General features: G+C 39.4%; 1 protein-coding gene across 3 annotated transcripts in view; it reads right to left on the bottom strand.

The window, feature by feature from the left end:
• sema6e (sema domain, transmembrane domain (TM), and cytoplasmic domain, (semaphorin) 6E) overlaps positions 1 to 26,429 on the bottom strand; it is a 314,886-nt gene that overhangs the window by 109,657 nt on the left and 178,800 nt on the right. For all 3 annotated transcript variants that reach the window (XM_034698572.1, XM_034698571.1, XM_034698573.1), the window contains exons 4-6: positions 13,051 to 13,251; positions 5,784 to 5,898; positions 3,158 to 3,215 (exon numbers count right to left, since the gene is read on the bottom strand). In XM_034698572.1, the coding sequence (XP_034554463.1) occupies positions 3,158 to 3,215; positions 5,784 to 5,898; positions 13,051 to 13,192 (315 nt within the window). In that variant the 5' untranslated portion in view covers positions 13,193 to 13,251. The remainder of the gene's footprint in view (positions 1 to 3,157; positions 3,216 to 5,783; positions 5,899 to 13,050; positions 13,252 to 26,429) is intronic.

The following is a 26,429-nucleotide window of genomic DNA, read 5'->3' as shown; positions in this document are numbered from 1 at the left end:
ACATTAGGTTGGTGGACTCTGGGCTCTCTTTTAAGTCATTGATCAAAACGTACTTTTACTGGAGAGCATTTCCTGGTTTTATTTGATCAAGGTGTCTTGCACAGGGTCCTGCTTTTATTTTGTTTTTATGATTTCATGTTAATTTTAATAGCTATGACACTTGCACTAACTGTATGGTCTTTTAACATGCTCTTTATTTTGCACATGTCCTTTGAGGCATTGTTAAGCACTTAGTAACTTAGTTTTTGAAAAGTGCTCTATAAATAAGGATTATTATTAATATTATTACCTTTACATTGCTAGTTTTTACAACAGAAAAACATAAGAGTTGTTTTGTTGTCTTCATGCTGTTGCACATATTTCTTAAGCATTTTTTTTTTAATTAAAATGTATCTCCAAGATTTCAATGAGCAAGGTCAGAGCTGACTTTTTTCATCACAGGTTATCCCTCACTCTGATCAGTTCTGATTTTAAGTTAACACCTATCCGTGCAGGGACATCCTGGAAATTCTTCGGCGCAGCTCTGAGAGGATCCGACAGCGTTCAGCAGGAGTCAGCATTATGCTAATAGGTCCTGACTTGTCCACGCTCGATTTGGTTTACTAATAATTACTTATGGCCACCCAGGCTCAGGAAGTCAGCGGAGGGGAGAATATGAAAGAGTGGCCAGAGTGAAAAATGAAGAGCTGGTTTAAAAGTGAATAGATCTGTGATGAAGAGGACGCACTATTTTCTGGTGTTATGAGTCTGTCACAGACTACTAATCGAGCCCATGTGGATCAGAGGAAAGGAGAGCGAGACTGTGATGGGAAAACTATTAAAGACTGTACTTTTATTCTGCCATCAGTTCTCTCTGTCGCCCTGGAGGCGGGAGAAGTTTGGGTGCTAAAAAATGCATCAAAAGCAAACATTCAATAACCAGGTTGTTGTAGAAAACACAGAAAAAAGATGAACAAACATTGCATGGCTCTGAAGTTCCCCTCTTTTCTTCGTGCCACAGTCTACAGCCGAATCAATATTTCAGATCTCGTTGACATGGAGTGGCGGCCTTATCAGGGTGAATATCCGTGTTTAGCATTAATCTAAATACAAGCAAACAAAACTCCAGACCTCGGAGCGATTTTATTTAAGAGCAATCATGTTTGACAAATGAGATTCAGATAGGAGGGAGCGTGCCACTTCAGAAGCCACAACAGCACCCGCTGCACTTGTATTGGATATATGTCTGAGGAGAGATTGCTTGGTACTTGAGTGAAAAGGCAGGGAAACGGGGAGGAAAGGGAAATAATGAGATACAAACTTTAACACTGATGTTTTTTTCTGTTAAAGATGGTTTGTTTGACAGAAAATGAGAACTAAACTACTGTAAAAGTTAAAAAAAAAAGCACTGCCTTTAAATTATTTAATCTTTAAAACACATGTACGTCTGAACATCAGCCTGAATATGATACAGGTTTTGTCTCTGGAGGATCAAAGATAGCTGACAGCTCTGTCAGGAGGTGTTTCATTTCAGGGAAAGAGGTGAAAACTTCACTCCAGTGTATTTGTCATTTCTCTGATATTTAACATTTTCCTGATCCATTGTTTGAATATGGATCAAACCCACTGCTTGCTACATTTGTGCCTCAATTAAAAAAGTTAGCAGTTGCTAAGATGTGATTTAATGAGACCTCTAGAAGCCTCCTCTACTGTTGCCATGTTTGAAAGTCATCATTGTTTTGACTGAGGGCTCATTTTAACATTTTAACTGTTTTTGTTTAACATGTTTTTATTGATTGATGATTATTGATTTGTTTTAAGTGACTTCATCCTTTTAACTGCTTTTATATTTTTTTATTATTATTATTTTTAGCTTTTATCCAACTAATGAATTGTTTTAGATTGTATTTGATTATTTATTGTTTTAATTTATTTGTATTTATTTTTTCTCATTTATTTTTTTAATGTTCCCAATTTATCATTTTCACTTTTTCAAATTTTCCCAATGTGATGTCATCCTCTCATTCTGAAAGCCTCTTTTATTGTCCTTTTGATGCTTTTATTTACTTATCAATTTTTTTTAAATTAATGTTATTAATTTTATTCATTTTTTTAAATGTATTTATTTTATTTATATTATTCATTTTATTGATTTTATTCCTTTTTTTAAATTTATTAAATTTATTTATTTATTTTATTTATTTTATTTATTTTATTTATTTTATTTATTTTAGTTATTTTATTTATATTATTCCTTTTTTAAAATTTATTTATTTTATTCATTATTTTATTCATTTATTTTATTTATTCATCCTTGAAAAAACTCTTAAACTGACCTGTGCTGACTCTCTGTCTGCTGATGACATTATAATGCATATTACAGTATATTACATAACTATCTTTGTTATATTATATCATGTAAGATTACATTATTACTGTTTACTACAATTTATGGTCATATTATACACCCATATTTATGCATTATATTGCTTAATCTGTCATTACCAAACCATAACCACACCATGTGAACCTACTCACTAACTCACTACTGACTCATTTTTAATACTACCTGTAATTACTGCTATTTAATCCGACCTTGAGAGCTTAGGAAGTGAACTACATGAGAATCCCAGCAAGAAGGACCACATCAGGACGTTTCTGTTTGGTATTTTGTTTAGGTTTATTATGATGCTTTGAGGGGATTCACTTCTTGGTGGTGTCAGAAATTGAACCAGTTTCAAGTCCCTCTTGTGTGACCTTTTAAACAAGCTGTTCAGAGCCGCAGGCAGAGTCATCCCGGCACACATTTACCTCCCAATCTGAAAATTTGCCCACATTAAGTATTGATATCCAACATTTGACTTCATGATTGTTTTTAGAATAAGAAAAATGTCACCTCTTTCATCAAGTGAACTTTCATGTCCTGACTTTGTTGTGTGTCTAGATCATTAACTTCATAGGAATAATTATCATCCAAACACTAAATAAACTAAGTGTAGAGATACTGGATCATATCTGGTGGGACATATTTTCTGATCCCCCTCTCATATCCTCTTTCTTCTTCCTCTAAACTTTCCGTCATGTTCGGAGTTTCCTGATGGACACTCGCTAGCTGTGAATGACAACAATTTACACCCCGGACATTTTCAGTTCTGACTTATGGGACAGACTTTCTCACCTGCTGTGGGATTATCTGCTCAGATGAGGAGGTGAGATTGACAGCGAACACATGGTCCCTGCAAGAGATGGAGAGTAAAGACAGCGTTAGTCCAGCTATCTCCACATTACTTTGACAGCGTTGACTTTGCAGAGCTCTGTAAGCCTCTGATCCAACCATTTCAACAACAAAAAAAAAACCCTGCTTTCTAAAAAAATGCCTCCAACTCGCTCAATAAGACTGATCCGAGCTGTTCACCAACAGAGCGGGGAGGTGGATTAACAAGATGAGTTACCTGGCTTCTCAGCTTCATGACCTTAAAAGAGTTTTCCATCACTGAAACTTTCCCAACTTTTTGACACATGAATCACTTCATGAAGGGAGTCATGCTCTCTGTTATTTGCAGCTGTGCAGAACACTAAGTCCATTTAGGTGCATTAAGAATCTCCATACCTCTCTGGGCCCGGTTCTTGGCAGTGAAAGCTCTGCAGTTTGATGCCGAGCCAAGAACTGCAGCAGAATTTATTTTGCTCAGAGAAAATGCAGAGAGAAGGTGTGACCTCCTACTTTTTAGATAATTAACCCAAGACATCTCGATAGAGCGAGGTGCACGCTGCGATTAGGCTGAGAGATGAACGAGGGAACACAGAAAACATGAAAGCTGCTGAGTGTGGAGGCTCTGCTTAGGGTACCTTTAAGAGTATTACTGCCCAGCTATCTTACTCATCTCCCTGCTGTGTCGAGTACTTGATTCTGATTCAGTCAGAACCCTTGGACAACGGTTATTAATTCTGAATAGCACATATGACACCAGAGACAACACGTCAAATAAATCCAATACAGTAGGTGTTTGTGACACCTGTCGCTGTCTGTTTTGTAAAAAATAAAACAACTGGCGTGTTTCACAAGCATTCAATTTTAGCTCTGTCTCTGCTGCTCATGCATCATAAAGATAAGAGCAGTCCCAATCACTAAAATGTGATATAACATGTAATAAAACTGGATGGTCCCTGCAAGTTGTTGCAAAAACACATGCACATATATCAATCTCAGCAATCAATTAAAATAAGATTATAAGCATGTTGAGGCGTGCTTCGACCGGTGGACCCAGGGTCTTTATTTAGTTCAGGGGTAGATAATCTCCCCCCTAAAAAGCCCCTGCTAGGGGGGTAGTACCTTTGCAGGGCCTGCAATGCTGAACGTGTCTGATTGGTAGATTAACCGCAGTGTTTTTATTCCTCCCTCCGTCCACAATAACATCACACACATCTGTGATTCTCTTGATTTCTCTTTCTTTCATTAGTTTTTATTTGTTCTATCTTTTTTGTATGTGTGTGTACTTTTCAAAAGAAGAAGCTGTGATTCTCTTGATTTAGCAGCTTGTAACAGTAGTCTTCTCTCAGCCCACCGTGAATGCGTCTCTCCTCCCGGTGTTCCAGTTTTAAAAGTGACCCTGTAAACTGGAGACCTTCAGCTGAATGTGTCAGTGTTTGTGGAGTTTACACAGCTGTTGAAACACAGAGGGAGTTCCTGGGAATGCAAACTAGTTTAGTTTTTATTAAGATTTCAAAATATCCTCATCAGATATTTAATGATAGTCTAAAAGGCGTTTATGAGGGATGCATCCGGCTGAGAGTCTCCAGTTAACATGGTCGCTGTTTAAACCAAAACACTGGCCGATCCCTGCCACGGCTTTTTGAGTTCAAAAGGATTTTAAAGCCGTGTTGAAACGTCTTTGCTACTCGTGCTTATCTCCTCTCACGTGTTCATTCATTGCTTTTTCTATGTTTTTAAACGCAGGCGCAACATTTTCAAAATTTTTCATGTTTTTCTGCTTTTGAGGCACCATTTCCAATTTGAGGAATTTTTTTTTTTTTCGACAGGCTCCGGGTCAACTTTTTTGTTCAATTTATTTTTGTAAAAAAAAAAAAAAATTTTGAAAAAAAAAAAAAAAAACTTTTTTTTTTCAAATTTTTTTTTTTTAATCTTTTTTTGTCAATTTTTTTTTTTGTGAAAGTTTTTTTGTCAAATTTTTTTTTGTCAAATTTTTTTTTGTCAAATTTTTTTTTGTCAAAATTGTTTTTTGTCAAATTTGTTTGTCAAATTTGTTTTTTTTAAAAAGAAATTGACAATTTTTTTTGACAATTTTTTGACAATTTTTTTAATCAAAAGGATTTTAAAGCCGCGTTGAAACGTCTTTGCTACTCGCGCTTATCTCCTCTCACGTGTTGATTCAGTGAATCCATCTGTGATGAAATATAACACCATCTAAAACAGCGCCAGCTGAGTCTCTTCATGCTAACAGGCTAACTGTTGTGTTGCTCATAATGATACCCGCCTGTCCGTCTGCTTCTATGGTGTCATCTGTGATGAATGGCATTCCTCTTTGTGTTACTGCCCTCTACGGGTCTGTATTTTTTTCTCCATACATCACTGCACAATCTACCCGGGACTTCAGCCCGTGGTCGAAACACAGACAACAATGGGGGCACAGGAACCTTTTAGTTCCAGTTAAAGGAGTTCTGGGGGATAAAAGACCCTGGAACTCTTGGTTGAAATGCACCTTTGAATGTAGGTAAGAGTCTAATATTGTTCATCCTTAATTTAACTTTAATGTAAATCTAGCAGGTGAGTGATGATGACTCACCGAGCAGCGATGTAGAGCATGTGGTTGATCCTCAGCATCCTCTGGAAGTCCAAACCCAGACGTACAGTGTCATTGTCTGACATGAGCCCCTGGAAGCTCGGGTAGAGGTAGGAGGCTGCATGTGGAAGAGGAGGAAGAGGAGGAAGAGGAGGAAGAAAGAAGTTAGGTTCTCATAATATATGAAGAAAACAGCAAACGTCTTCTTGGCAAAGATTCAAAATCACAAACCTCACAGATTAGTTTAAGGGTAAAAAACATTCTTTCCAAAACTGTGAAAGAAAGCCGGAGTTAAAACCTGACTAATTAGAGATCATTTAAGTATTAGCAGACTGTAAACACCCGGGCAGCTTTTGGCTCAACATTTATCCACAATTTATCAGCTCAAACTGCTAAAAGCACAACACAGATGCACATTAAGTAACACCAAACCAAGGTTACAATTTGGCCTCTTGTGCTGATAAAATCCAGAGCTTACTCTGTATGCTAATGTGCACTTGTGGAGGTGGATGAACAAGTGAAAAAAAATTGCATCTCAAGTTGCAAATTAGCTGGTCGTGTCACAGAAGTCAGTGTGATTTAAATAAACGGCTCCCGGTGAATATTTCTCTGCAGATCTATCTGGGGAGAGTGCCAAGGCAGGCCGAGGGGAACAATGCAAACCAGCACAATGGGGAAATCTGTCCGTCTAGTCATTCTACTTTTTAAAAGTAACACCCGTCTGTCTGTGAGGTCATTAAGTTAGACACAGCGGCGTCATGAAAGCGGCGTGAACTCCTTCACCTGACAAAACCGTCCTGAAAATCCTGTTCCACAAATGACACCGTGTTTTAAAGGAGACAGAAATATCAGTTACTGCAGGCTGTATATGTTAAGTGCATGACTCAGTGGAAATAAGGTGTATAAGGAAAGGTGTGTGTGTGTGTGTGTGTGTGTGTGTGTGTGTGTGTGTGTGTGTGTGTGTGTGTGTGGCAGCACAAAAGCCTGTGAGATAAGATAAATTGAGGGATGTGCTGCAGAGAGAAAGAGTTATATAATATCTGCTTTATGCTGCACTTTCATTTTCCCTCTCCTGCTCTGAATTTGAATTTTATCTCGCCTTTTCTTACTTTGACAGTAACTTACTAGAGGGGTATTTTAATTTAAAGAACAGGAGAGGGTGTCTGCCGCTTTAAATAACAGAATGACAGCCAGTAAGTGGATGGACATGCTTTGAAAACCTTTGATATATATAAAAAAGATGCTCCAGGCAGAAATTAAATTGGCTGGCTCAATTCTGACATCAGGCTGTCTTCACCATCAGAGACTTCCCCCGCTGCTTCCTTTTTTTTTTTTACAGGCAGAGCTTCTGCTGAAGGCCATGGCTCTCTGGATCTGTTAAGTGCCATGTTAAGTGCCCTCCAGTCTCCCATCTGACCTGTGTTGCTGCTAAATTAGCAATCCCCACTAGGCATACGCCACAATCTGAAATTAGCCTCTAAAGGGAGGCGTGCGTTCCCTAAACCTCTGGTCTTGAATCGACTGTTTAAAGATTTAAGCGCCTAATGTCTGGGCTGAGAGCCGGACCGTGCTGTGCCTTCCTGTGAAGAGGCCGCTATGACCTGCTATACTCCCCTCCTCCTGGCAAATGAAGATGTTTAATTACTCCTCTGCACGTCCACACCCTCGAAGGTTAGAGGGTCAAAGCTCTGGGCTGAATTCAGGAGCAGATGATGGTTCTGGGAGTTATTTAGACTACAGATTCTGCAGGCCACAGAACCAGAATCCCACATGTTTTTGGCTGTTTTTGGAGCCACGCTGCCTCTGCATCAGAAAATTAAGGCTGTTTCATATCAAAGACTTAACTGTGTGGGCACAAGAGTCATCCCTGATATGCTCCTGACAACTATTTATACTGAACACAAGCAACACCACTCTGCAAACAGATCTGTAATGACTTATCAGCCAGAATCTGCAAAAATGTTGTGATTAATTGATATTTTTAATGCTTCAAAATCCAGATAAAGGGTGTGCCAGTGTATGAGATGCAGTCTGTTCTTGGGGGGTTGTCCTGTGTAAAGATTTCCATGCATTCTGCAAAGTCCACAGTTTGCAGTGGTTCCTTTAAACCATCTTTTTTGGCAATGTAGTTTGCAATCTTGCTAGCTGCTGGTACTGCAGCTGAGCTCAGACTACTATCTACCACTGCCTGGACTTGCACCACCAGCTGTCACTGCTAACTAGTTGTCTGAGATTGAGGGAATTTTCATCAAACCAGCACTCCATAAAGTTGATTTACTCAAAAGTAAACCACCAGTATCTTTAAATGCATGCTAGCCTTGTGCAATCCCAGCATGCTTTGTGCAGTAAAACAGCCTCTTGAACTCAATGAATGAGAGTTGTTTTCAATTGCATCAATGGTAAATGGACTTGTACTTACATAGCGCTTTTCTAGTCTTTCTGACCACTTAAAGCGCTTTTCCACTACTAGTCACATTCCCTCATTCACTCACATGGCAGATGCTGCTATATGGTGCTACATAGTGCATACACAGTCACACACTGCTGAACAACAGCAGTGTCTTGCTCAAGAACACTTCATCATGTGACTGCCAGAGCTGGGATCGAACCGCCCAACCTTCTGATTGTTAGATGGCTGACTCTACCCACTGAGCCACAGCCCCACCCCCAGAGCATGTCCAGTATGAAGTTTAATCTAGATTAAAGTACCACCTTCTGGAAAAAATAATCTGCATTTGAGGCTGGTTTAAAGGTCCCAGCCTGGGCCCTACTTTAAACTCTTTAGGGTCTAAATCAGGGGTTCCTAAAGTGTGGGTCAGGACCCCCTGGGGGGTTGCAAGACACAGATTAGGGGTTGTGAGATGCCAGAATGTTGTTGTTTTTTTAAAGTTATGTAGAAATACTACATTTTATCCATTATAGTAAAACATATTGACAAACATAGTAGCTAAATTTGAAATTAAAACAACTTTAAAATATAAAGTGTAATGAGTTTTCTGCCTTTCTTTTTGCCAGATGACTCCTAAGTCTAGGGTTAGTGAACAGTTAATTATCAAAAGCATCAGTAGCAGCAGGTTAATTCATAACAGGCACAGGCTCATATAGGTAGGGTCATTTTCTGCAGACCAGCTAAATGAAGCCACATTAAATCACTTTGAGGGACAGTGGGGGTCATGAGTCTTTGGGACCTATATTTTGGGGGCTTGGCTGAAAAGTTTGGAAACCCCTGGTCTAAGTGACCCAACCTTAGGACCTAAAAAGGGTTTGGAATTGCTCTATAAGATTGTTTCAGCTGCCAACACAGCAGGACAGACTCTAATGGTTGTGGGCGAATGTGTCTGATCACAGTATTCACACAAAAAACGTTTTATTTTTTTGGCTCTGACAGGGTCAAATTATCCTTTTCATATACTGTATATATCTCACATTATCCAAAGTATCTCTTTAGAGACAGACCTTTCAGTTATGGTGACATCCTTCTTTTTACAGCAAAAGCAGACGTTACATCACTCTCTTCGAAGCAACCAGACTGAAAGCAGTCATTTCGCTTTGCAGAGGACAGGTGTTGCTGGTTCAACCGATCCGTTGTCTGGTTTTATTTGGGGACTGCTCCTCTTCATCAATTAAATCTGGTTGCTCTACTTTGTAAGGGTCAAACATATCAGCGTTTTGAAGCAGCTCCAGTAAAATAAACCTAATTCAAAAAGGCCGGACACAGAAAGAAAAGATACTGAGGTGAGTCTTCTTCCCACTTTCTAAAAGAGGAACTCGGGTATCATTTCATAGACTGTGGCCTGATGAAGTACAAAGATTCATAATGGATATCTCACAGAGTTTGTGCGGGACCTTGTGCCTCTCTGTCACCTGCTGGAACCACAGGTGACAAATGACTCTCATTACACCTGGGATCAGCTCCACATATAGCACTATTAGCACAGCTATTTCTGCTAATGGTGGCGTTACTCTCTTCCAGATAGATCAATTACAGTGTGTGGGCCATGGTCTCAGCCACCTCTTAAATCAATTATGGGCCATTACATTTAGTAGCCAGGACCTCTTGTGTGGACCTCCTCAGTGATTGGGTGCCGTGGATGTGTCCCCTGGGGGATCGGATGAAGCAGTGTCTTGAGAGTGTCATGTTAGAGAGTGTCTACGATCCTCCTCAATCATATCTATCTATCGGTCTGAAGGCGGGTGCTCAGCTCACAGGTGGTGCTTTTATGAGCTGCAGTTACAAGCAGGACCGGGGTTGTAATTCACTGATGGTCTTTATGGACCGTCATTGTAATTGTGTTGATACTGTTGCTATAAAATACAATATTAACAACACAAAGAAGTGTGTTTTTGTAGTATGATATGAAGTGATTGCAAAAAGCAGAAAGTGGTGATTTCAAATTTCTTGTAAATGGTAAAATGATTGAACGGGAAGAAATGTCAATCCACTATTAATCAGACAGGAAAGGTAGAAACAAAGCCAAACAGGTGTCTGTGTGAACAACAAGTCCAGACCAAAGCAGATAAATGACTAACAAGAAAACAAAGGAGGCAATGAGGAGAAGAAGACAAATAGATGAGCAAGACGGAGAAGAAGACAAAGAAGAAGGAAAAGGCAAAAAAGGCAAGGAACAAGATGAAGCAGAGGATGAAAAAGAAGAAGAGCAAAGGGAAGAAATTAGGAGTAAAACAATAGGAACAATAACTGAAAGAGAGTGGGGATAATAGCAGAGATACCTAAGGTCAAGGATTGGGCTGAAGTGATGCAAAGAGTTTATACCATGGAAAAAACTCACTTATTTGACCAGATTAGAAATGGATAAATTCAAAGGATTTTGGCAAAAATGGATAGAGTTCACAACAACAGCTAGATTACAATTTACAGGATAAATGCAAACTACCATCCCCTTGGTTCACTGCTACAGATTTCTAAGTGTTATTGGTATTCATATTGTTAATGTATGTTATAGCATCAGTATTGGGAATATTATCACTGTCATTATTATCACAATTCTTATTTTATTATATTTTTATTGTTATATTTTACTTCATTTATTTATTTAATTTATTTTAATTATTTATTTTATTTATTTTATTTTATTTTATTTACTTTATTTATTTTACTTTATTTTATTTATTTTATTTATTTGTATTTATTTTATTTATTTTATTTATTTTCTTTATTTTATTTATTTATTTTGTTTATTTTATTTTACTTTATTTATTTTCTTTATTTTATATATTTTATTTATTTTCTTTATTTTGTTTCTTTTATTTTACTTTATTTATTCTATTTATTTTATTTACTTTACTTACTTAATTTATTTTTCCTTTTCTTCTAGTCCTGTCTCTTTGCTTATATATCTGTTCTTTAAAGTGTCATTTTAAAAAAGGGATTTATATGACTGAAAAAAGAAAAGTGATTTTAGAATTGAGATTTTTGGATATATATTTTCATAAAGGTAAATTCTCACTAGATGTGTTAATGACATCCTATTATCAGGTTGTTGTTTTTTGTGTGTTTTTTATTTTTTTACATATTTTGTTTTACTAAAAAAAAAAAGGAATATTCATGTTTTTAAGATGTATTGTAAAGTGTTATATTGACAAGATATCTCAATAAAAAGAGAATTACAAAAAAAAAAAGAAAGAGAGTCGGGATAGAGTAAGGTCTTTGGACAGTTCACTGGGACAATACGGGACAATCAGTAAACAGTGTTTCTGCCTAACCTGTGTGTTAAACACCAGAGCAGTTATAAATGCTGTAGCTGAAGTCATCCATCTTTTCTTCTTGAGTATGTTCAGGATAAAGGGATGTGTGACGCAAGTGGTTTCTTAAAGTGAATCCAAAAAAGGAATAATAACAAAAATTGGTGCAAAAAGTAAAGTTGGTACAGTGACAGCTCTGCTCTATGGCTAAACACAGGTGCTGTACAAAAGGGCCACAGAGTCAGTACCGATAAAGAACAGGTGCAAACAACAACAACAAGAATAAAGTCAGGACGTCTAACAAAGCAGTGGCTGTTTGGTCCCCTCCATAGATTCATTCATGGTTTCCAAACGTGCCTTAAGACAGTGGTTCCCAAAGTGGGGGTCGAGGGACACTGACTGGGCGTCAAAAGATAACTTCTTAACAAACAATACAAATTTAGAAAGATCTAGAATTGCATGTTTTATGCATTGTTGTAAAAATATCTACAAAAATTGAAGCAAAATTTTAGATGAAACCATGCAAATACAAAACGTCATACATTTTCTTCTTCATTTTGTTGCCACTTTACAAGAGGAAATTATCCTGCTTCTAGCTTTTAAAATTACAAATAAATATGTAAGTTATTGGACTGGCCTGTTAGTTCTTGCATGCAGCTGTGAGCAAGATTTAACCACCTCAGGACGATGGGGGTCGCCAATCTCTGGCACTGTTATTTTGGGGGTCACCGACCAACAATTTTGGGAACCCCTGCCTTAAGAAACCAAACTAGCCTTTTCAACACATCCTAGCAGGGTTTAACTGAGTCATTGTAGTAATCAAATTAAATAATATCATTATATTGATTCATTCATAGGGCCCATTTTTTGTTCATATTTAAAGTAAGTTTTCTTTGACAGATGTTAAAACTTTTATTTTAAAAGTCATTCAACATTAATGTCAAAATCTTTTGTCTGGTAACTTCAAAATATGCAAATAAGGTTGATTTTTGAGTGTTTTTTTGAGTGGTTGAGTGGTCCTTTTAGCAAAGGGATATAAGAAATAATCTTTGAAATAAATCACAACAGCTACAATTACAACCAAGGCACAACACTTAACATCAAACACAGAAATATTAATACATCCACAAAAAAATACACCAGAAAACTCCAAAATCAATAATTAAAACAGAGTAAAAGTTATAAAAGAGACACTGAAAAATGTAATAAAATTTAAAATAAAATCAGAAAATATGTAGAATCTAAAAACCCCAAGACCTCCCTTTAAATAAATATACATATTAGTAAATAAATGCAGTGTTTTCCTGCATGTTTGTGGTATTGTTTGGTTTAAATGCCATTTTTCACAGCGAGTAAACAAAGCAGAACTAAAGGCGGTAATAATCCAGCCCCTGAATAAATCTCTGCAAATTTCCTTCCTGCAAACATGCCCTTAAACACATCCACCTCTGTAAGCCCTGGTCCCTTGCGGGGAGTTATAATGCTTTAGTGACCCTCGCTTTACTTTTTACATCCTACTCCTGCAACAGGGATCACCATGGCAACACAGCAGAATTTGAGAACTTACATTCCCTGCCCACGATGCTGATAGGTTCCAGGTCTTGGGGGAACGGCGTGGCTCCTGAGGACAGCTGAGGTAAGAAGGCGGCTAAAGTGAGAGCCAGGACGGCTGGCAGCACGGGCGGAGGCGAGCCGGGCGTCAGCCTCATTTTGGCAGAAGATGAGACCTCAGCAGAAACACATGGCCCACACTGGATTCACCTCCCACCTACAGAAACACAAGGACAGCAGGGTCAGAACAGAATGCACATCCAACATAAACCCTGGTTTCAACAATCACCATATACAGCTGGAGACAATAACAGCAGATTATACAGAGATCTTATTTCTCATATTATTATGGGATGATGAATTTAGATACCTTTCACTCATGCTAAGAGAATTACAAGATTTAATTGATTAAACAATGTTTGAAGTCTGCAGCTCAGTTACCCATATGTTAGTGTAATTAGTGTCCACTCGGTCTGCACAATATGAAAGATGTAATATACGATGTCTTGTAATGTGATGACAATTATATTAGCTATCAATTAATCAATCAATCAGACTTTAATACATTAAAAAAAAGAGATATATAACAATTTAATTAAAAAGACCGCCCCTTCCTAATCCCTTCCCCCACAATATGTCCAACAATAATAATAATACAAATAAAAAGAAAATAAATAAATGAAAAATAAAAAAGAAGTTTCTGAATGAACTGAGGAACCAATCTCATGATATCTTAATGAGGAAACACAAGATGTTAAAACTCAACACAGGAAATTAAAATCACCAAAATAAAATTAATTTCTAAAATAATAAAACACTAAAATATTAAACCATTAAAAGAAAACAAGATGCTATACTTTAAATAAATAAAAATAAATAAAAATAAATAAAAATAAATAAAAATAAATAAATAAAATAAAATAAAAAGTGACAAAAATTTGAACTAGATAATAAATAAAAAAATAAAATAAATAAAATAAATAAAAAAATAATAAAAAAATAAAATAAAATAAAAAGTGACAAAAATTTGAACTAGATAATAAATAAAAAAATAAAAAAATAAAAAAACAAAATAAATAAATAAATAAAATAAATAAAACTAAGTTAAAAGCAAGACTAAATAGGTCTGTCTTGAGTTTGCTTGTAACAGAAACTTATTAGTTCTGCTTTCTTGCAGAAACATATAACTCAGTTTCTGTGTCAGAATTCAGGTTTTTATGCTCTGCACAATTCCTGTGTTAGGAAAATTAACCCAAAATGTCATGTTTGTCACCTTTGACCTGGAACAGATTAATCTGAGGGCTGCTGATAGCCAGCTTGAGCTTCATTTGACTGCATCAAAACAGTGTGAAAGCACAGCCATCACACCCAGACCTCTTTCTAATGGTTAAAATATAAGTATTGCTTGTTTGCTTAAAATAATGCATTTTATTTGATGTAAATTTGTACTTTAGTAAGGTGTTTATTTAAAGTGCCATGTTGATGGAATTGCAATATATTGTGCCGCCTTGAACTGCTCTGATGCTCACATAAAAAGGGAACATGGAGACAGAGAGAGAACCAGACACGGTGCGGAGGAGACTAGGAGCGGAGGCGGGTCCCGAGGGCCATGACAATCGGGACATCTGACTCATTTACAGCCAGCCAATGTCTTTCACAGGTGACTTAGCACAATTAAACCTTCCCCTTATCAAGAGGAGCACCTCGTTCCACCTGTGATGACACTTACGCAACTGTGTGTGTACTTAAACCGCGTCTTAAAACCACAGCATGAAGGTCTTTGAATCAGTGAGACGACGGCTCTCTTTTAAATGTCATCTCACTGTGACAAAAAAAGAAAAAACAGAGAAGGTTGTTAGTCAGCCAAAAGCCATTTGGTCAGGTTTAGGGGACACATCATGGGTTTGGGTCACAAAAAAACAAATGACTCAGAGGACTCAAATTCTGGGCACAAAATGTCATGTTTTGTAGCAAATGTACCGCTCCCCAGCTGACACTGTTGGCAGACTGTCAGTCTTTCAGCTACGTCACTGGACTTCATACGTAGTGGGAGGACAGAGCAGGAGCTTAAGTCTAAAATATCACCAACAGTGGATCCATAAGGTTCAAGAATATGTGAAGAAAAGGGTGCATTTTCTTAGATTAAAGTATGCACATCGATTATGAAGAGCTTAGCATTTAACACGGTGTGAAGGGAATATGTGATTGCTGGAGACGGCTAAATGTAGCACAGATACCGGATTGCATCTGGCATCTTACTTTAATTTCACGGCATTAAAGAAGTTTTATTTCAATTATTTATGTATTTATTTATTTACTCTTCCTGTCTGGACAGTCTGGAGTCAGTGGCTGAGAGGAGGTTGATGGACAAACTGGGAGCCATCCTGGACAACCCCTCTCACCCTCTCCATGATGAGCTGTGGCTGATGGGGAGCTTGTTCAGTCAGTGCATCATCCCACCACGGTGCAAGACTGAACGCTTCAGGCGCTCCTTTGTGCCCACCGCCATCAGACTGTTGAACAGTAACGGAGGCCACAGACTACACCATGCTGACCACTGGCACCCCCCCCCCCCATGAACAGATCCATAACATCCCTGCTCTGTCTGTCACACTCCATCATCCCATCCCAAACTCTCTCTTGACTGCTGCTGGCATTATAATGTATAATATACTGTATTATATATTTATCTTGCTATATTATATTATGTTATATTACATTACTATTCTAACTACAACCCATGGTCATATTACATACAAATATTCTATTTATTGCTTAATTTGTCATTACCAACCATAATCACACCATGTCAGCCTGTCACTACTGAAACATTTTTTAATACTGCCTGTAATTATTTATATTTAATTTAAATTCCATTTGTAACATTTTATATATCTAAATTGTACTCTAGCTTTATTTATCTATTTTATTTTACTTATTTTTATTTGATTTTTATTTGATTTTTTTATTTGATTTTATGTTATTTTGTTTTATTTTTATTTTGTACTTATTGAAACTTCTTTCTTGACTGTACTTATGTCTGGGTTGCTGTAACAACTGAATTTCCCCCCCCCCCGGGGGATCAATAAAGTAATATCTTATCTTATCTTATCTTATCTTATCTTCCTGGGGTCTACTCATGCAAATTTGTACAATCCACATGCAATTAACATTTAAAAGAAATCCAAGTCAAAAGTAAAACAATAACATACAAAACAATACATTAAAATGCAATATATGACAAAGCTTATAAATACAAAACTTTTGCATAAAAGTTCATACTAATTCAGAATCTGACCAAAACAATTAAATAAAACTATTACTACTGATAATATCAATAATAATAACAACAATACCCACACCATCACTGTCACTGTCTACCTAAATGTCATTCACATGTAGTATAAATAACAGATATATCTTAATAGAGACTATGCGACACAAGATACTGCTTTAAGGTCCTTTTAAAAGCTATTTTACTGGTTGAACTGGTCATAACAGATGGAAGACCATTCCATCTCTTCATGCCTCTATACAGAACAGTAAGCTGCTTTGCATTAGTATTTGTGCGTGGAAGTGTAAAGCAACCTCTAGCAGCACGTCTAGTATTAAAACTATGGTCATCACTGCTATAGGATAAGTGATGAAATAGAACATTTGGAGATTTAGACACAGAAATGCTTCTAAAAAAGCAGAGCAGAGAAATGGTAAACCTTTCTTTCACCAAGCACCAACCCAGAGTCTTGTGCATAACATTTGCCCTTCTGTCACAGTTTAAAGCTAGTCTTGCAGCTCTATTTTGCACTAACTGTAATTTTTCTAAGTCTGTTTTTGATGCACTAGACCAGGGGTTCCCAAAGTGTGGGTCGGGACCCCCTCGGGGGTCTTGAGATGTCTTCCAGAATTTTTTTTTTTTTGTAAATTATCTGAAAATACTACATTTTACCCATTATAGTAAAAACTATGGACAAAAATAGTAGCTAAACTTGAAATAAAACCTTGAAAATATAAAGTGTAATGAGTTTTCTGCCTTTCTTTGTTGCCAGATGACTCCTAAGTTTAGGTTTACTGAACAGTGAATTATCAAAAGCATCAGTAGCATCAGGTTCATTCACAACAGCACAGGAAACACAGACACATGCTCATATAGGTGGGGTCATTTTCTGCAGACCACCTAAATGAAGCCACATTGAATCACTTTGAAGGTCAGGGGGGGTCCCAAGACTTTGGCATTAATATTTTGGGCAGAAAAGTTTGGGAACCCCTGCACCAAACCACACTGCTGGACAGGTTAGTTAGCAGATCCATATGCATTTAAAATCCATTCACTAAGGTGGAGATTGCATCTTTTTGTAGAGATATCCTGCACACCGTCATAGAAGCGACACACAGGAGTGAAGCAATTACTCCTTCATGGTAACCAGAAGAGAAAAATGATAATTGTTTCGAGACACACACACACACCGCCAAAAACACTGACGTACACACAATCCCCACTTTAGAAGGACCTGAGCTGCTAAACAGGAAGTGATTCATTCATTCTGAATCAATAGACACAAAAGGAGGAGTTTGCTTTGTGTGATAACAGGAGCAACACTGCAGCCAAACAAAGACAGAGACGGCTACCTTTGAAAGAAGAGTCAAAGACGAAAGATGTAACAGCGGCTGAAACTATTTTTGACAAGTGATGTCAGGGAGATGCTGAACAAAACAAGCTGTAAACCTTAATGACAATTCATCACAGAATACACTGCAGCCTCCTCCTCCTCCTCCTGCAGCTGCTTGAGTGTCAGGGATAAAGGTGACACATTTCAGTATACGTTTGTCAAAAGAAGCAGCTTGAATTCACATCGCGCTCGGTGTTGTGTGTCTACGTGGCAGTAATTACCGGCTCCGGTTGCAGAGAAGACTGCGGTTGTGCACAAATGTTAATTTCCACATCTGTTTGATATCAGAGGGACGAGACGGGGACAGATGGATGGCAGAGGGATTTGTCAAAACAAACTCCAGACTGTGATGACCTGTGCTCGCTGCCAGCTTATTGAGGCCAACGTGTCCTCCACAGGGGTCCTTACACGCCTTACAGAGTTTATGTTCTGTGTCGCTTGGCAATGACACCCGGGCCACATGGTTTTAAGTGGGAGCAGAAAATTAAGTCAGCGGAGACATGAACTGTCATCAATATTGATAATGGTCCGCCTCATTAAAATGCAGAGGAGAAAGCTGCATTTAGCGATGAGGTCAAGTGATGATCGCAAACACCATAAATCCAAGGGAGTGGGCGGATGTCTGCTTTTGTTTACTCTGCGAATCACAACAGATTGTGTGTCCTGCTTCAGGCGATGTATGAGGACAGTATACCTGATGGATTTGCCTCATATGCCATGATTTGGAGATTTTCCTGCCAGCAAGGGCAGCCTGTTTAAACACACAGAGTAAGTCACAGTGGAATTACTGCGAGAGAAACAACACAAATTAAAAAAAGAGCACAGAAAAAGTTGAATATTTGTTCACTTAAATGCTCAAATCACCAACTCTTTGTATTTACACAACATGCAATTTAGAGACACCTCCTGAAAGCCAACAACTAATAACCAGAGGAAATCAGACAGACCCAGAGTGCTTCATTGTCAGTCAAATCTCTGCAGCTCCTGGCCTTCACTGTTGTAAACACTGTGCATCACAGTAAGAGCAGCAAACCTGACAAACCCAGAAACAGAAGGACGCTTCAGGGTTTCCGGTTTATGAGTTCACAGTTAGTCAACTCTGACTCATCGCCTGGCACCAGAATCACTAGTCGGTTAAACCAGTTATTAATTTCTTTATTAAGGTAGGCCTTAAATGCAGGTCAAATGCGGTGTCTAAGCTGTGGTGAAGCAACTCACCACTAGCTTGGGCTGTAGCTCAGGTTAATGGTGAGTGCTACATCATATAAAGCTCTACTACCCGGATGCAAACAAGCGTGGGAGACATGGTTTTTGATGTAGTAAATGGTAGGGATGGGCATTTCAAGCCAGAATACTATTCCATAATCATTGACATCTATTCATTCCTTTACAAAGTGAAGGAATGGTAAAATGGTAATGGACTTATAAAGCGCTTTTGTAGTCTGTCTGACCACTCAAAGCACTTTTACACTACTCGTCACGTTCACCCATTCATACCCATTCACTCACTGATGGTAGAGGCTGCTTCACTAAGGGACCATCAGTGTTAGCTAATCTCATTCGTTCACATTCACACATTCACTGAACAACAGAGGGAGCAATTTGGGGTTCAGTGTCTTGCTCAAGGACACTTTGGCATGTGACTGCCGGAGCTGGGATCGAACCGCCAACCTTCCGATTGATAGACCAATTCGAATATTCCAAAATCATTGCCCATCCCAAGTAAACGGAGATACAGTTGCATTCAGGCTGTGTCTGGTTAAACTGGAATATAACCACTCCACCAGAGCAATGAGGAACCAGCACAGACATATGGATGTTAACCTGCAGGATGGACCAAAAACTGGTGGTGCTAACTCTGCTAACATTAGCCAACGCTCACTTTGAAATTCACTCACAAACTCTGGGATTATGTGTTTAACTATGTTATATTGGGGCAGCTGTGCCTCAGTGGTAGAGTAGGTGGTCTCTCAATTGGTGGTCAAGGTTGGTGGTTCGTGGGTTCTGGTGGCCTAGCGGTCTAAACACCCCACATGCAGAAGCTAAAGTCCTTGTTGCAGCAGTCGCGGGTTCGATACCTGGCCGCGACCATGTGCTGCATGTCTTCCCCACTCTCTGCTTGCCATGTTTCCTGTCTCTCTTCAGCTGTCCTGTCAGAAAGGCAAAAAATGCCCCAATAAAACACAACTTACTTTGGGTGAGATCATGCTGAACCCCAAATGTCTCCCAATGATATAGCCTGCAATGTCTAAATGCACATGAGTGAGGCTAATACTGATGGTCCCCCACTCCAGCATCCTCTACAATCATCCTGTGAATTAACCAACATTTACAAACTACAACTACAAAAAGAGTTGTTGGGAAATGTTCCACTGTTTGTCTGACAGAGATCCATAAAGACTGATACAGGAGTTAACTGTGACACTGAGCTGTTCAAAATGCAATCAGTGGTCGCAGCTGGTACTGAGCAGACAAATATGATCCAATGGACCAAACTCACAGTTGGGTAAATCCCTCTTGCAAAGACTTCAAACAATTTGTATAACTACTTCACCCCTGACATGAATCTGTGCAGGCAGCCGCGCAGCAACATGAGCACAACACAGATGAAGGAACATTACATCCTCGTCAGGAAGGAAGGCAGAGATCATTAATTGACAACCCGGGTGCTTAGCGTGAGAAAGGCAGCCAGCAGAGTGTGATGGTGATGATGCATGCAAAACAAGACAACCATAGTGATTACAAGAGCTTATGCAAGACCAGTCATATACACTGAAACGCAGGCTAATACTCCTGCTAAGAGCTGAGACGCATCATGCAGACCATGCAGTTTCCCTAATAGCTTTATCGTCCTCCTGAACAGGCTTTACTACATTTAAGTAACAGAGTTAGCTTAAGCTACAGGGGAATACTTGGTGACAGGAAGAGGGGTTTGCCTCAGGGCCATAACAAATTCAGGATTAAAGAATTCATTGCCAAATCATTGCAACACTTACAGAACTGTGTTAGTGAGCGGTACAGTAAACTCAGAGACAGAAGTGCATGCAATCATTGAATGCAATAAGCAAAAAGAAACTCCTGTGGCTGTCAGTTGCTGTAGAACCAGTTTGTCTCAACGTCAATGGCCCCTAGCCATTTTCCACAGGGTGTCTGCTCATACAGGGAGTTGGCCGAGTAAAGGTCTGTGATGATGTAAAATGATTTAGCTCTCAGCCAACTGTACAATGTTTACAGCACAGAGAAATGCTGTTAGAATGTGATCCTCCCTCTGCAGAGACACTTTGACGTTATAGGAGTGTGTTCCTGACATGCAGCCAAGCCGCATCTAAAAATACTCTCATGTACAGACATATATTTATCAGATGTTAATAATGCAATTCTAATAAATTTGTCCTGTTGGTCAACAAAGAGGTTTCAGATCCTGATCCTGACACAGGTTATATGTCGCCGATGGAACATGAGCTATAAGAGTTGAGTACTGAAATGAGCGTTACACATGTTTAAGAGCTAGCAAGACACTGCCTGCTTTATACCACACTGTATTGTTAATGCATGAGTCAATACCAAGCGGCAACCTCCGGCTGTGAGAATTGAAGCCAATGCAGAAGTATTAAAAACTGCAGTTCATCGAGGATCCGCTTGAGGCTGGCTCCAGAAGTACAGGAAACCACATACACACAAATTCAGAAAAGCCCAGGGAGCTCAGGGACTCCAGAAAGGTCTATGGTTAGTAACTTTAATGGGACAGGAAGAGTTAAAGTAAGTGATGGGGGGTTGGGGGGAAAGGGGTGGGATAGGATCCCAGTGTGTCAGTGTGCCAGTTCCCCCGGCAGTCTAAGCCTATAGCAGCATAACAAAAGCTGGTCCAAGCCTGAGCCAGCTCTAATTATAAGCTTTATCAAATGTTGAGTTTAGCATTTCCAATATGGCTGCAGTCACCGATTGGCCTCAAAACAGCGCTTCAGAAACAGATGGGTGACGTCACGGATACTATGTCCATTATGTATACAGTCTATGGTCAATAAAGGTGTGATTAATACATATATAGGACAGAACAGGAAAGAGCTTGTGAAGAGAAATATTTCTTAACAGCACAGCCACATACTGAGAAAAAAAAAAGAAACTTCAACCTTGTATTTTTACAAAAAGAAAGCTGTCTCAAGTGCGACGGAGCCATCAACCTTGTCCTGGTTAGCACTCCGTTTTTGTGCAAAACTACTTCTGCTCTTTAAAGAGTCGAGTGACAAACCAGAAGACGACTACGCCATGCTGAATCTTGATGTTTTAATGAAATTGAAATGCAAGAAACAACAAAGTGTTATGACATGGGAGTGAATGAAACCTGGACGCAGTCTCATGATGCCTCCCTTACTAAATATGCCAACTGAAGGAAGTGGCCATATTGGGAATGCTGATTCAACTAAACTGTCAGTCAAACAGTCTCAAGAGACTGAGAAATGAGCTACTTGGACCAAAAATGTTTTGTACCGGGCTGTGAACATGTTTAATTTTGCAGTAAAAATTGAAAGTTTAACCGGTGTGTCAAAGAGGTTTTCTAGGCCAGTCTCAAGTGGACACTCTGGAAACTGAAGTACTTCCTTCTACATTGGTTTAATTTTGCTGCTTGGGTATGACAAAATCTCTGCCTCAGTTCTGTCCCTCCACTTCCAGCGAGCACAACTTCAGTTAAATGGCTTCTTCTTCTTCCGTCCTTTAACCTTTTATCAAAAAAAAATGCAAAGCCACTAATGGTGCAACGGATCATCGTTGATCCGTGATCCGTTCAGATGCCTCTCCACGGTTTGGCACGGACGTGGTCCGCGGATCGGTTGATGAAAAAAGTTGCGCGTGTTCACGTGATGACCGCATGTTCAATCCACACTCACTCGTCAAGCACAGCTGTAGTCATGGCAAGTGAAGGAGCAGAGGGACTTGAAAACCCTCCTGCATCTTGTAAGTCACATGTATGGGAGCATTTGGGTTTCCCTGGGAAATACAGTGAATGCTGAATGTGATTGAGCCACGTTATGAAATTCCGTCGCGCACCCCACTAGACCAGAGGCCGTCAATACGCGTCCCGCGGACCGCATCCGGCCGCCTGTTCATGGCCCCCGAACTGTTATTCCTTCACTCTGTGTTCTGGTCGTGTTTACCGGGACTTGTCTCCATGTCAGATACGCAGACAGGCTGTTACTGGGTCACTTAGAGTCCACTGCTGCAAGTGCAACTTTTAACTTTCACTTTCATTTATGGAGCAGTTCGCATATTGGCACTTTGCCAGCTGTAGGACCCTAGAATGCACGAAAACGGTGTGTTCAGTTTGCATCTCAAAGAAAAGTGGACGGTGAAAATCAGCAAAATGAAAGAAGAATGGAGTGAAACTTTTGAAGTTCCTCTGCTCCTTCACTTGCCATGCCATGAAATGCAGTGAATGAGCCAGGACTGGGCCCAGAGTAAATTTTGAGTCGATGGTTGTTTTGTTTTTTGATCCATTACACCCCTAAAAGCCACTGTTTACCTCCAAATCTAAATGTGCTGTAAATGCAACTCCTTCCTGGACTGGACTGAAGGGCTCTCTTCATTTAACCTCACATAGAGTCTAATCAGTTAATGACTTTCTTTGCAGCCTGAGGAAAGAGTGGACGACTAATGAGCTGACAGCTGTCGAAGGGAAATAAGCCAGCGCTTATCCCATCTTATGTTTGCCCTCTGTGTTCTCCGGTTTGGACGTTGCGCCTCAGATCACTTTGTCTTTAATGAACTGGACTTGTGCGGCCATCTGGGAGACGTTGGCGGTTGGGCCTCTTTGGGAGACGCTGGGACTCTCCATTGATTATCTGACTTTCATTTGGATTAACCGAGAGCGCTGCGTCTGCAGATTGATAAGACATTTCCGCATAGAATATTGGAGTCTCAAGGCTTTTAATTGTGCTAATGAAGAAAAGAGACTTAATTAATAAGGGGTTATTGTCTTTACGGACATGGATGAGGTCACTTAGGCTTTAGCATTCATACAGTACCACTTGAAATTGAATATGTTCCCACTGTCTCTGCCAGGGCATGAATAACAATCAGCTTAAAAAAGTCAATCCAGAATTTAAATGTTATCCTCAATCACCTGCTTTTTACACTGAATCACTGCCAAACTCCTGAAACATCTATCTTCTGCCAAAACCTGCTGCACACAACTAAATAGTGCAGGAACAGCTCCCTAATATTCCCCGACCTCACCACTGCTTCAGGCTGATCCACCTGCTTTTGATAGCTACAGAATAGAGTATAGCTTTCACCTCACACCTCTGTGCACTTGAAAGTCTCTCAAACCCTCGCTGTGAGAAAAATCTCTAAGCCCCACTTTCCTCCACTCGGACATATTTGTAGTTCATACTGACCGTCATAATGAGCGAGCACATCCCCCGGCCTCCTGGATGATTCAGACACTATTTGCCACTCTAGCCTGTGCTCTCTGCAGGCCATTAAAAACAGCTCCATAAGCAGGGGGGCGGAATAAAACCTAGAATATGTTTACTATATGACAAGTCAAGAGTGAGGTAAAGTCTGGGGACCAAATATCTAATATATATAATTGTATTTCAGGAGAAAGGCAGCGTTTGCCAAGACCCCGGCTGTGGGATATACTTAAAGAGAGACAATGTTATACTTATAATAAATACCATATGAATTATTGTGGTGGGGTTTGTATTTAGAGCTGGGCGTTAATACTATAACAATAATTAGCGTGATATAATTTTTCTCAATTTAAAAATGACGAATGCTCCGTTAAAATTCAATATAAATGGGGTGCTGGTGGCCTAGCGGTCTAAGCGCCCCATGTACAAAGGCTACAGTCCTCGTCGCAGAGGTCGCCGGTTCGATTCCCGGCCGGTCGACCATTTCCTGCATGTCTTCCCCCACTCTCTACTCCCCACACTTCCTGTCTCTCTTCAGATGTCCTATCAAATAAAAGCAAAAGGCTAGAAAATATTTACACCTCCCAACCACTGTAAAGGAAGGTCGCTAATGAGCCTTAAACACTAGTTGTCACCCAACATTAGACACAAGAAGAAGTCTGCATTGAACGGCCAATCATGTCCCAGTGTGAGAGGTAGGCGGGGCTTAAAGACGTTTGGAGCGGAATGTAAACACAACACAAGAAAACTCAAAACCTACCAGCTCAAAGCAGAGTCATTATTCTGACACTGTGTCGAGTCTGCATTAACTATTAACTTAAAGGCCCTGTGAGGAGTTTTTGAGTGGTCATGAAATGGACTGTAATGAGCAGTGATGCCTCTTTATGACCTAGAAAAGCAAACAAGATTGTTAGAAAAGGTATTGATCATTTCTGTTTTGTTATTTTAAAGCCTGAAATCGCTGTGAGAGGGTAGGTGTCAGATGAGGTGATTGACAGCATGTCAATAAAAACCTTTTTTCTGCAGTAAATATTCTTAAAGAGTGAAATAGTTGACTGTTAGTTGAAAGCAGGAGGAGATAACATAATTTACACATGTACAGGACAAAATAAGCAAGATCACTTAGTCCACAGGGGGGCGCCAAAGTCAAAACAAACACAAAGTTCCTCACAGGAGCTTTAATACACTTCATTAAATCTACTTTCAGGATGTGGGTAAAGGAAGAGCACAGAGACAACTTCTGCTGTGCATTTCAGACACGTTTAATGTCCACCGCGACTGTAGGACAACTGAACACTGAATAACCGTGATGCATTCAATGCACTGTGGGAAACAGCATCACTCTGCCTGTAACCTTTAGTAATCTTAATGAGGAGAGCACAACTCAAAACAATACTCTACTAAACTGATACACAGTTCACAGTTTGATATGTATTTCTTTTAAATTTAAAGCTGATGTTGGTAGTCCTGGAATAAACATCAATCCAGGGAGAGTATTCAAATTTAAACACTACCCCTCCACACCAGATTTCCCTCTCACTACACCCCTCTCCCCCCCTCTCTCTACTCCTGTAAGCCCCGCCCACAAACAGATCGTAGTGCCTGTCAATCAGGACGATGTAGGAGGACCAATCAGGAGAGCGGCTCAGATTGCTGGATGCAGAGGCAGAGGAAAACAGAGATCTCTGTTGATGAGTGTTAGGACTTTTTTGCCAAACATAGCACAGTCTTTCTAACCCAATCCTACCAACTGCAGCGTGAAAGCAAATTATGAAAAGAAGCTCAACCTGAGAAAAATAAGAATCTACAAACTAAAACTTCACAAAAATCCAATTTTACACAAAAGACCTGCTTCCTGTTAGCACCGTCAGATATGATGGATTCAAGAAGCTCATCAGAAAACTAAATCCAAATACAAACTAAAAAAACGTCTTCAACTTTCACACAGGATCAACTATCAATATCGACTGATATGACATATTTTGTCCTGATAACATCATTTTCAATATCGCCCAGCTCTACTTCTAGTCCTCAGTGTCTATAATTACCTTCTTCCACAGTCATTCCTCTCTCTAGCTCTGCTGCAGACATCTTCACAGAAACTCTAGTTTTCCCAGAAGAGCGTGGACAGACCTGCCCCATCATTTTTCTGTTGTTCCAAAACAACCACATGAGAATTTGAATGTAAGGAGGAAAAACAACCCATGATATGAACGCTGCACGGTGAGACAAACTGCTCATTGTTGAGGTCTAAGTCTGTATTGTCCCTCCCTGAACTTCATCAGGAAGGTTCATCAGACCACCAATCTCACTCCAGT

The sequence above is a fragment of the Notolabrus celidotus genome, chromosome 12, assembly GCF_009762535.1.
Source record: "Notolabrus celidotus isolate fNotCel1 chromosome 12, fNotCel1.pri, whole genome shotgun sequence".
NCBI lineage: Eukaryota > Metazoa > Chordata > Actinopteri > Labriformes > Labridae > Notolabrus > Notolabrus celidotus.
This window is presented reverse-complemented; position numbering and strand designations above follow the sequence as displayed.